We start from the raw sequence: 11,570 nt of genomic DNA, 5'->3' as shown, positions 1-11,570 counted from the left end.
TGGGATCGAGGGAGTGAGGCAAGTTGTTGAAAAAAATTGAACGTTAGCTGAATTTTCGGTGAAATCGGCAGTGTGTGAAATTGGTATTCCCACGTAGTTGGCGGCGCCCGATGGTATTGCTCTTAAGCTGTTCAGTTGGATTCTCCGTGATATGTCCGTCGCTTGTTTAGTCGCTCACGGCAAAGGACCTTCTCACCTTAATCCGATCTTTAAGATTATGATTAAGATTAAGGCGCCACGATGTCGATAGATCGTTATTTCGTGCATTAAAATCTCGTGTCATAATGATTTGAGGGTGGGATTGGCCGGTAGTTGATATTGTTGAGCATCATGTTGCGATTGGGACGATATTACGAGCATACCTAGCGTTAAATGCATAGAGCGGAAGAGCCGGAAATACCGTCGTGCGCGTAAATGCGCGGATGCAAGAATCTACCTTCGCTTTGTCGTCATCGAGTGCAGTTACATAAGCATTAAAATACAAGCAAATTATTAAGAAACTTATGTTGGTATAATGGTGAGTTGGATTGTAGCGCGACGTTGGTAGCACGTATGCGTTAAGCAGAGCCTTTGAGTCTTCTTGCTATCGAATTTTAGTCCGCCAGGTTAGATAAAAGGACTGGCAATTCTATAAATATTCTTGAATATCGAGCTAATATATCCACTATTTTCATTATTTATAATAAAAGGCCTTGTGCAGGCAATAACACTGTTAATGTTTATCGCCAAGTTGGCCGCTCCCTCAGCCGCAATTTATCTATTTTCTACAACTTGTACTGCGCGCGACATGATAATATCCGCATAACGCGCGATAAAAGTTATAAACGAGTTATTTTCATCGTCTTCAGCTAGTATTCTGACGGGGTAAGCAAAGTGAATTTCCGGAATTAGGAAATTGTATCGAATTAGGCGATCGATTAGATTGTTCGCGAGGATAAAACATAAGCTGGGCAAATTCAATGGATTGTAAATGTCCAGGAACTCGAACGTGCATCACGTCGCGACAGTGGCGCGCGAGGATCTTGGATAAGGGGATCGCCGACTAATTCCTCGACGTTTGTTTTAGTCGGAAGGAGGGACGATGAGAAGCAATGCCGAGACCTCGTGCTATCTGGACGAGCGACGGATTCCCGAGTTCTTGAACTTCCTTATGAGCCACCTCGCGGTCGAGCGACCGGACGAGCCTCTCGGCTACCTCCACGAGCTGCTTGACAAGTGTCTGCTGTTTCGGGCCGGCCTCATCGAGCCGCCGTTGCTCTTCGACGCACGGTAATTCGAGTCCTCCTGCCCTCAAAACTCATGGGCCCACCGCCGAATCTCGGCTATTTCCGTCACTTCACATGGACAGTCGACGATTTGACTTGAGAAACTTGAGAAATTGTCGGCCACACGGCTACCCGGTGCCCAAACTCTTCTTCTGCTGCCCAATTAATCGATATTGACCGATACACTCAATTTTATTTGATTGGTGGTATCTTTCTCTCGACTCGTGGCTTATATCATTTTTCCAAACTAAAACATTCGTGCGTTGGGATACGCTATGCCCGCACTCGGGCATTCCAACGGGTTGGATAATCTTACGTTTTTTGCCCGCAATCGATGCAATCAAACGTCAATGCGCAATCAAAGTTGTTAATTCCTACTGTCGATCGTTATTATTTTAATAATCATCGTGGAAGTGATACCGAGCATCGATCGATTGTCGATCGATAATCCAATGTAATGAGAGATTTACCAAATCTTACGATACTCTGCTCGAACAATATATATATATATATATATATATACGTGTGTGTGTGTGTGTGTGTGTGTATGTGTGTGTGTGCGCGCGCGCGTGAGGTGCTCCTTTTGTCGCAAAAAATATTCATATTGGATAAAATATAATACATAACCTTAAATTAAAATGTCCACGTGTTTATATCACCTCGGTATGTGCAGTATTGCAAAAAAGTACCTTAAAGTATCAACGAACTATTTCACTGGAACCTCAATCGTATCGTTTATTATTAATTCTCCTGCAATGGCATTAGAGACGACTAACGCAAAATGAGTTCGAAGAATCAGTTACGTTGTAATTTCGTTCCTGCTTTAAAGAAATAATCGTCTACTTCCGACCAATAGAGTCGACAGACGTCGAACATTACAGTTCGTTACGAAAATTGGCTTTTTTGGTAGCAAAAAAAAAAATGAAGAACAAAATAAAAGCGCAGCGGCAAAAGAGAGTCGGAATAAAAGTTAATTGTCAGAATGTGGTGGGCATCGAGTTTGAGGGCTTGAGGCTGTAAATGAATGAAGAGAGGCGATATCAAAATTGCAGTTGTTATCAGCGAGGTGTGGGGCAACTGTCCATTCCAGCCCTGCCAACTATTTCTCGCTTTTACTTTCTCGCTTAATATCTGTTGCTTTTCAAACGCTACTCGATACGTCAATAAGGATATTTAAATAATCATCATTCCTCTTCCTCTTAATTGATAAAGTCCCTTGATTAACCAACAATCTTAGCTTAGGTGCAGGGCAAATTAGCCGACATGCACGAGCGATTTATGCCGCATATAATTCGAGTCTATAAATTTAACGAGTAATCCAAATATTCGAGGCAATCCTCGAAATACCTCCTAATGAAAATATTTCCGACTCGAGATCCGAGCGAAGGGTCAGCGGCACATTGAAAACCATTGGTTACGAGGAGCTAAGAATTGCCTCACCGAGCACAAAAGGGCGGGGCGGGGCATCTTCGTCAATTTCTACGAAAAACCTTGGCTGAGAAAAAAAGTGCTCTTGCTCGTTTTTTCAAAGTGTAAATATTTCACTTTGGCGATAATCCCTTTCATAAATTGTCTACCTCTTGACCACGAGAAAATCATCAACGATAATGATGCATTACGTGGAAACCAAAAGTCGAAAAGTCGGTAATTGCGGAGGAGGTGAGGGGCCCCAGTGCACGGGGCAACGCACCTTTCGCAAATGACAGAGAATGAGAGAAACTGCTGCTGCGGGAGGGGATGAGGAGATCGCGAGATGCAAGGGGTGTCGAGTTCGTGGGCCAACTCGTTAAAAGTTGCCGGTGGCGGCGCATTTTCAAATTATTGGGCGACGCCCGCCGGCTACATAAGTCCTTTTCGCGGTAATCCCTTCAATTCCGTTTCGTCACGAGGGTCCGGCCGCAAAATGACAGTTTCGCCGTCCTTCTCATCCATGGCGAATAATGGACGCAAGGGCATAAAAATACCCAATGTCTCTGCCTCTATCCCTCCACTCCGCCCTCACACACATACACATATCCTACCTTCGCCACAGTCATTGTGCGTGCGTTTTTCATTTTCAACTCGGTGATGACGATGTCGCCTATCCTTTACGCCTCTACATTACGACTCGCAATTCGCCCTTCTATTCTTCGGCTTCCTCCTTCTCCTCCTCTTCCTCCTCCACCTCCTCGTCCTCCTCCTCCTCCTCTTCCTCCTCCACCTCCTCGTCCTCCTCCTCCTCCTCTTCCTCCTCCACCTCCTCGTCCTCCTCCTCCTCCTCTTCCTCCTCCACCTCCTCGTCCTCCTCCTCCTCCTCTTCCTCCTCCACCTCCTCGTCCTCCTCCTCCTCCTCTTCCTCCTCCACCTCCTCGTCCTCCTCCTCCTCCTCTTCCTCCTCCACCTCCTCGTCCTCCTCCTCCTCCTCTTCCTCCTCCACCTCCTCGTCCTCCTCCTCCTCCTCTTCCTCCTCCACCTCCTCGTCCTCCTCCTCCTCCTCTTCCTCCTCCACCTCCTCGTCCTCCTCCTCCTCCTCTTCCTCCTCCACCTCCTCGTCCTCCTCCTCCTCCTCTTCCTCCTCCACCTCCTCGTCCTCCTCCTCCTCCTCTTCCTCCTCCACCTCCTCGTCCTCCTCCTCCTCCTCTTCCTCCTCCACCTCCTCGTCCTCCTCCTCCTCCTCTTCCTCCTCCACCTCCTCGTCCTCCTCCTCCTCCTCTTCCTCCTCCACCTCCTCGTCCTCCTCCTCCTCCTCTTCCTCCTCCACCTCCTCGTCCTCCTCCTCCTCCTCTTCCTCCTCCACCTCCTCGTCCTCCTCCTCCTCCTCTTCCTCCTCCACCTCCTCGTCCTCCTCCTCCTCCTCTTCCTCCTCCACCTCCTCGTCCTCCTCCTCCTCCTCTTCCTCCTCCACCTCCTCGTCCTCCTCCTCCTCCTCTTCCTCCTCCACCTCCTCGTCCTCCTCCTCCTCCTCTTCCTCCTCCACCTCCTCGTCCTCCTCCTCCTCCTCTTCCTCCTCCACCTCCTCGTCCTCCTCCTCCTCCTCTTCCTCCTCCACCTCCTCGTCCTCCTCCTCCTCCTCTTCCTCCTCCACCTCCTCGTCCTCCTCCTCCTCCTCTTCCTCCTCCACCTCCTCGTCCTCCTCCTCCTCCTCTTCCTCCTCCACCTCCTCGTCCTCCTCCTCCTCCTCTTCCTCCTCCACCTCCTCGTCCTCCTCCTCCTCCTCTTCCTCCTCCACCTCCTCGTCCTCCTCCTCCTCCTCTTCCTCCTCCACCTCCTCGTCCTCCTCCTCCTCCTCTTCCTCCTCCACCTCCTCGTCCTCCTCCTCCTCCTCTTCCTCCTCCACCTCCTCGTCCTCCTCCTCCTCCTCTTCCTCCTCCACCTCCTCGTCCTCCTCCTCCTCCTCTTCCTCCTCCACCTCCTCGTCCTCCTCCTCCTCCTCTTCCTCCTCCACCTCCTCGTCCTCCTCCTCCTCCTCTTCCTCCTCCACCTCCTCGTCCTCCTCCTCCTCCTCTTCCTCCTCCACCTCCTCGTCCTCCTCCTCCTCCTCTTCCTCCTCCACCTCCTCGTCCTCCTCCTCCTCCTCTTCCTCCTCCACCTCCTCGTCCTCCTCCTCCTCCTCTTCCTCCTCCACCTCCTCGTCCTCCTCCTCCTCCTCTTCCTCCTCCACCTCCTCGTCCTCCTCCTCCTCCTCTTCCTCCTCCACCTCCTCGTCCTCCTCCTCCTCCTCTTCCTCCTCCACCTCCTCGTCCTCCTCCTCCTCCTCTTCCTCCTCCACCTCCTCGTCCTCCTCCTCCTCCTCTTCCTCCTCCACCTCCTCGTCCTCCTCCTCCTCCTCTTCCTCCTCCACCTCCTCGTCCTCCTCCTCCTCCTCTTCCTCCTCCACCTCCTCGTCCTCCTCCTCCTCCTCTTCCTCCTCCACCTCCTCGTCCTCCTCCTCCTCCTCTTCCTCCTCCACCTCCTCGTCCTCCTCCTCCTCCTCTTCCTCCTCCACCTCCTCGTCCTCCTCCTCCTCCTCTTCCTCCTCCACCTCCTCGTCCTCCTCCTCCTCCTCTTCCTCCTCCACCTCCTCGTCCTCCTCCTCCTCCTCTTCCTCCTCCACCTCCTCGTCCTCCTCCTCCTCCTCTTCCTCCTCCACCTCCTCGTCCTCCTCCTCCTCCTCTTCCTCCTCCACCTCCTCGTCCTCCTCCTCCTCCTCTTCCTCCTCCACCTCCTCGTCCTCCTCCTCCTCCTCTTCCTCCTCCACCTCCTCGTCCTCCTCCTCCTCCTCTTCCTCCTCCACCTCCTCGTCCTCCTCCTCCTCCTCTTCCTCCTCCACCTCCTCGTCCTCCTCCTCCTCCTCTTCCTCCTCCACCTCCTCGTCCTCCTCCTCCTCCTCTTCCTCCTCCACCTCCTCGTCCTCCTCCTCCTCCTCTTCCTCCTCCACCTCCTCGTCCTCCTCCTCCTCCTCTTCCTCCTCCACCTCCTCGTCCTCCTCCTCCTCCTCTTCCTCCTCCACCTCCTCGTCCTCCTCCTCCTCCTCTTCCTCCTCCACCTCCTCGTCCTCCTCCTCCTCCTCTTCCTCCTCCACCTCCTCGTCCTCCTCCTCCTCCTCTTCCTCCTCCACCTCCTCGTCCTCCTCCTCCTCCTCTTCCTCCTCCACCTCCTCGTCCTCCTCCTCCTCCTCTTCCTCCTCCACCTCCTCGTCCTCCTCCTCCTCCTCTTCCTCCTCCACCTCCTCGTCCTCCTCCTCCTCCTCTTCCTCCTCCACCTCCTCGTCCTCCTCCTCCTCCTCTTCCTCCTCCACCTCCTCGTCCTCCTCCTCCTCCTCTTCCTCCTCCACCTCCTCGTCCTCCTCCTCCTCCTCTTCCTCCTCCACCTCCTCGTCCTCCTCCTCCTCCTCTTCCTCCTCCACCTCCTCGTCCTCCTCCTCCTCCTCTTCCTCCTCCACCTCCTCGTCCTCCTCCTCCTCCTCTTCCTCCTCCACCTCCTCGTCCTCCTCCTCCTCCTCTTCCTCCTCCACCTCCTCGTCCTCCTCCTCCTCCTCTTCCTCCTCCACCTCCTCGTCCTCCTCCTCCTCCTCTTCCTCCTCCACCTCCTCGTCCTCCTCCTCCTCCTCTTCCTCCTCCACCTCCTCGTCCTCCTCCTCCTCCTCTTCCTCCTCCACCTCCTCGTCCTCCTCCTCCTCCTCTTCCTCCTCCACCTCCTCGTCCTCCTCCTCCTCCTCTTCCTCCTCCACCTCCTCGTCCTCCTCCTCCTCCTCTTCCTCCTCCACCTCCTCGTCCTCCTCCTCCTCCTCTTCCTCCTCCACCTCCTCGTCCTCCTCCTCCTCCTCTTCCTCCTCCACCTCCTCGTCCTCCTCCTCCTCCTCTTCCTCCTCCACCTCCTCGTCCTCCTCCTCCTCCTCTTCCTCCTCCACCTCCTCGTCCTCCTCCTCCTCCTCTTCCTCCTCCACCTCCTCGTCCTCCTCCTCCTCCTCTTCCTCCTCCACCTCCTCGTCCTCCTCCTCCTCCTCTTCCTCCTCCACCTCCTCGTCCTCCTCCTCCTCCTCTTCCTCCTCCACCTCCTCGTCCTCCTCCTCCTCCTCTTCCTCCTCCACCTCCTCGTCCTCCTCCTCCTCCTCTTCCTCCTCCACCTCCTCGTCCTCCTCCTCCTCCTCTTCCTCCTCCACCTCCTCGTCCTCCTCCTCCTCCTCTTCCTCCTCCACCTCCTCGTCCTCCTCCTCCTCCTCTTCCTCCTCCACCTCCTCGTCCTCCTCCTCCTCCTCTTCCTCCTCCACCTCCTCGTCCTCCTCCTCCTCCTCTTCCTCCTCCACCTCCTCGTCCTCCTCCTCCTCCTCTTCCTCCTCCACCTCCTCGTCCTCCTCCTCCTCCTCTTCCTCCTCCACCTCCTCGTCCTCCTCCTCCTCCTCTTCCTCCTCCACCTCCTCGTCCTCCTCCTCCTCCTCTTCCTCCTCCACCTCCTCGTCCTCCTCCTCCTCCTCTTCCTCCTCCACCTCCTCGTCCTCCTCCTCCTCCTCTTCCTCCTCCACCTCCTCGTCCTCCTCCTCCTCCTCTTCCTCCTCCACCTCCTCGTCCTCCTCCTCCTCCTCTTCCTCCTCCACCTCCTCGTCCTCCTCCTCCTCCTCTTCCTCCTCCACCTCCTCGTCCTCCTCCTCCTCCTCTTCCTCCTCCACCTCCTCGTCCTCCTCCTCCTCCTCTTCCTCCTCCACCTCCTCGTCCTCCTCCTCCTCCTCTTCCTCCTCCACCTCCTCGTCCTCCTCCTCCTCCTCTTCCTCCTCCACCTCCTCGTCCTCCTCCTCCTCCTCTTCCTCCTCCACCTCCTCGTCCTCCTCCTCCTCCTCTTCCTCCTCCACCTCCTCGTCCTCCTCCTCCTCCTCTTCCTCCTCCACCTCCTCGTCCTCCTCCTCCTCCTCTTCCTCCTCCACCTCCTCGTCCTCCTCCTCCTCCTCTTCCTCCTCCACCTCCTCGTCCTCCTCCTCCTCCTCTTCCTCCTCCACCTCCTCGTCCTCCTCCTCCTCCTCTTCCTCCTCCACCTCCTCGTCCTCCTCCTCCTCCTCTTCCTCCTCCACCTCCTCGTCCTCCTCCTCCTCCTCTTCCTCCTCCACCTCCTCGTCCTCCTCCTCCTCCTCTTCCTCCTCCACCTCCTCGTCCTCCTCCTCCTCCTCTTCCTCCTCCACCTCCTCGTCCTCCTCCTCCTCCTCTTCCTCCTCCACCTCCTCGTCCTCCTCCTCCTCCTCTTCCTCCTCCACCTCCTCGTCCTCCTCCTCCTCCTCTTCCTCCTCCACCTCCTCGTCCTCCTCCTCCTCCTCTTCCTCCTCCACCTCCTCGTCCTCCTCCTCCTCCTCTTCCTCCTCCTTCTCCTCCTCTTCCTCCTCCACCTCCTCCTCCACCTACTTCTCCTCCTCTTCCTCCTCCACCTACTTCTCCTCCTCTTTCTCCTCCACCTGCTCTTTCTTCCTCCTCCTCCTCCTCCGCCTCCTCCTCCTCTTCCTCCTCCTTCTTATCTCGCTCCATGTCATATCTCAAAACCGTAAACCAAAGTCGCGACTCTCGGCCGGCAATCACCGTATGTGAAAATAATTAAATTACCCCACAACTGTGCATACCTATTCGATTCGCAAACAACTTGCAACATTCGCTCAATGTTCTACCTTAAGATAGTTTAATCGGAATAAATGGCGCCTTGCCGTTAAAACGCAACCTGCTTGCAATAGAAAGTAATGGTGACTAATCGAGTAGGGCGTAGCATCCGTAAATTATAAAAGAGCTTAGCGGTTGGGAGTTAAAGAGGCGTAATTATGGATTGCGGTGTTTCATCATTGCGAGAACTCGGGATCTCAGGCGTAGCGAGCAACGATCCTTCAAATCCTTCAAAAGGCCATTTCCTAAATTGCAAAATAAGTGGCCGCGATTCGCTCTCTTACACTCATCAGTGACTGGCAAGCTTGCACCTTGCACCCCCGCACCTAATGGTGGCTCATCTCCAAGGAATCGTCGTCCCGCGCTTTGGCCTTAATAACATCAAGAAATTGTCCTCGCACCGATCCCCAGCCTCTCCGAAGCTCCATCTCCACCTTTCATTATCCGTGTACTTTTCCATTTGTTTTCCAGCTCCCAGGACGGGACAAATGAGACACGCTTCGTATTTTATTGCCACTCTGATATTCTACTTTCGTAGGATATTCACTTCCTAAGTTGCGACTCTTCTTGCAACTACGACTTTCAATTATTCGTTATACTTTCTCCTCTGCGACAATTCTCGCTGGTGTAATCTTTTCAATTATTGCATTTTTAGCCATTGAGAATAATAATACATTATCCGAATAGTTCAAAGTATGAAAATATAGTCATAATAAATTGGTAAATTATCATGAAAATCATTCATAAGATATTATAAATCCTTGTTATTTATCTTATTAATACCAAATTCTTTGCTTAATTTTCGTGAATCGACAAACTTAATGAAAAAAAAAAAAAAAATAAATAAAAAATAAAAAAAATTCGCCATTGTGCAGACTTACTTGACAATTTTAATTTATCTATACATTTACTGTTACGCTTACTATTACTATTTATACTATAACTTATACTATTATTACATTCTTTATAAGGCACTTAAGGAGTTTTCTATTTTTTTTTAAGGACATTTGCGCTGTCAATTTTATATCATAAAATTCAATATTAAAGTGAACAAAGTATGAACGATAAAGCGCACGCGCGTGTGTGTTTTTTTGTCTGTTTATTTATTATTATTATTATTATTATTTTTGTTTACGAATTCAATTGCCAATGCAATAATTGTAATGTAGCAAAATTAAACGTTACATAAATTTGAAAATTATTATTCATAATTCTCATTTATAATCGAATCTTCAGCCCCTTTGGTATGTAAAAGCAAATAAAAGAAAATATCATTGAAATAGAAAATTTCCAATTGCAGATTACTCTATTATTAATATATAATTGGAAAAATAAATTGCTATCTAGGAAACTTTATCGGTTATTATTTTGCACTTATTATTTGCCGACAATACGAATCATTACTAATTTTACCGCTTGCCATTAATTTTCAAAGGCAAGAAAATAAAGTGAAAATAAAAACACACGCAAAACAACGAAGCAACGAAGCAACGAAGCAACGAAGCAACGAAGCAACGAAGCAACGAAGCAACGAAGCAACGAAGCAACGAAGCAACGAAGCAACGAAGCAACGAAGCAACGAAGCAACGAAGCAACGAAGCAACGAAGCAACGAAGCAACGAAGCAACGAAGCAACGAAGCAACGAAGCAACGAAGCAACGAAGCAACGAAGCAACGAAGCAACGAAGCAACGAAGCAACGAAGCAACGAAGCAACGAAGCAACGAAGCAACGAAGCAACGAAGCAACGAAGCAACGAAGCAACGAAGCAACGAAGCAACGAAGCAACGAAGCAACGAAGCAACGAAGCAACGAAGCAACGAAGCAACGAAGCAACGAAGCAACGAAGCAACGAAGCAACGAAGCAACGAAGCAACGAAGCAACGAAGCAACGAAGCAACGAAGCAACGAAGCAACGAAGCAACGAAGCAACGAAGCAACGAAGCAACGAAGCAACGAAGCAACGAAGCAACGAAGCAACGAAGCAACGAAGCAACGAAGCAACGAAGCAACGAAGCAACGAAGCAACGAAGCAACGAAGCAACGAAGCAACGAAGCAACGAAGCAACGAAGCAACGAAGCAACAAAGCAACAAAGCAACAAAAGAACAAAAAGAAGCTTATCGATATCAAATATAAGTGCCTTCATATATCAATGACTACAATTATCCATCGAAGGTACGAGTAGAGAATAGACACGTAGCCTTACGGTTATGGAAATCACTTTAGCGCACATAAATAGTCGCCATTAAGGAATAAACGAGCATTAATGCTCTGTTGAAAATGTTCTGTTGAAAAAGATGAGGAGAGAAACGTACTCTTAATAACCCTATTGCGTTTGCCTTTGCAAGCGTCGTGCCATCGTAGCCTCACCGCAATCTACGTCCTCTCAAAGCAATGCCGGCATCCTAAAGCAGACGGGACAACGCAGTTTTATAAATATTACAGTGTAATATTGCCGGGGAGCGTGGGTTATTCAACCGCAATGCCTCTCCTTCTCGAATCGCCTGACTCCTGTAAATCCAAGGCCTCGCGCCTTCACGCCAAAAACATTGTAAACGTCGCGCTTTGCCGAACGCTTGGCCGATCCACCCACCAATGGTCATTTTCACAATTTACGACTCGTTCCAACATGACATGGATCGATTATCATCGTAGTACTCCGAGATATTGTTACGAGGCATAAAATATTTCATAAAATCCGGAGGACGACAATCGTTAAACGATAAAATCAATTGGAAAAGACGACGAGAGGCTTCGTCCTTTCCTCTCGCTATAGTCCAGGACGGATTGCCGAGGCGAGGGACTTTTGGCACGGCACCGACGCTTCACTACCAAGAGCATCTCCAAGAGAGGCCCTGTTGATCCCGAGGTACCCGGGCGCGGGTATTGAAATCAGAACTCGGGGCTCGGGGCTGCGCGAGCGGCTCCGAATTGAACACGCGCCTCATTAAATTCGACCCGATTCGAGGATATATCCTTTCTCGAAACATTCCAATTAAATTCGAAGGACCCTCGAGTCCATGCGCTGCGTAGCCCATGCATAAGTTGCCCACAGCGACGCGCGCCCGCGATGAGGGATTCGATTCTGGATTTCAATCGGTTATCGGCCGCGCGCTCGTTAAAAACGTAAAAGGAAGCGGATACGAGAGAAGCAAATCGAACGCTCCCGATGGAATTAATGGATCCCGGGACAAAGAAGCCCCTGACCCCTTC

General features: G+C 51.5%; 1 protein-coding gene across 1 annotated transcript in view; it reads left to right on the top strand.

The window, feature by feature from the left end:
* Positions 1-1,072: 1,072 nt before the first annotated feature.
* The window catches only part of LOC105361331 (uncharacterized), a 21,250-nt gene continuing 10,752 nt past the window's right edge, over positions 1,073-11,570 (top strand). The window contains exon 1 of the mRNA XM_011498463.1: positions 1,073-1,269. Within this exon, the coding sequence (XP_011496765.1) occupies positions 1,082-1,269 (188 nt within the window). The 5' untranslated portion in view covers positions 1,073-1,081. The remainder of the gene's footprint in view (positions 1,270-11,570) is intronic.

The sequence above is a fragment of the Ceratosolen solmsi genome, unplaced genomic scaffold, assembly GCF_000503995.2.
Source record: "Ceratosolen solmsi marchali unplaced genomic scaffold, CerSol_1.0 scaffold30, whole genome shotgun sequence".
NCBI lineage: Eukaryota > Metazoa > Arthropoda > Insecta > Hymenoptera > Agaonidae > Ceratosolen > Ceratosolen solmsi.
Note: the sequence above shows the minus strand (reverse complement) of the source record. Positions and strands in the feature narration are given on the sequence as shown.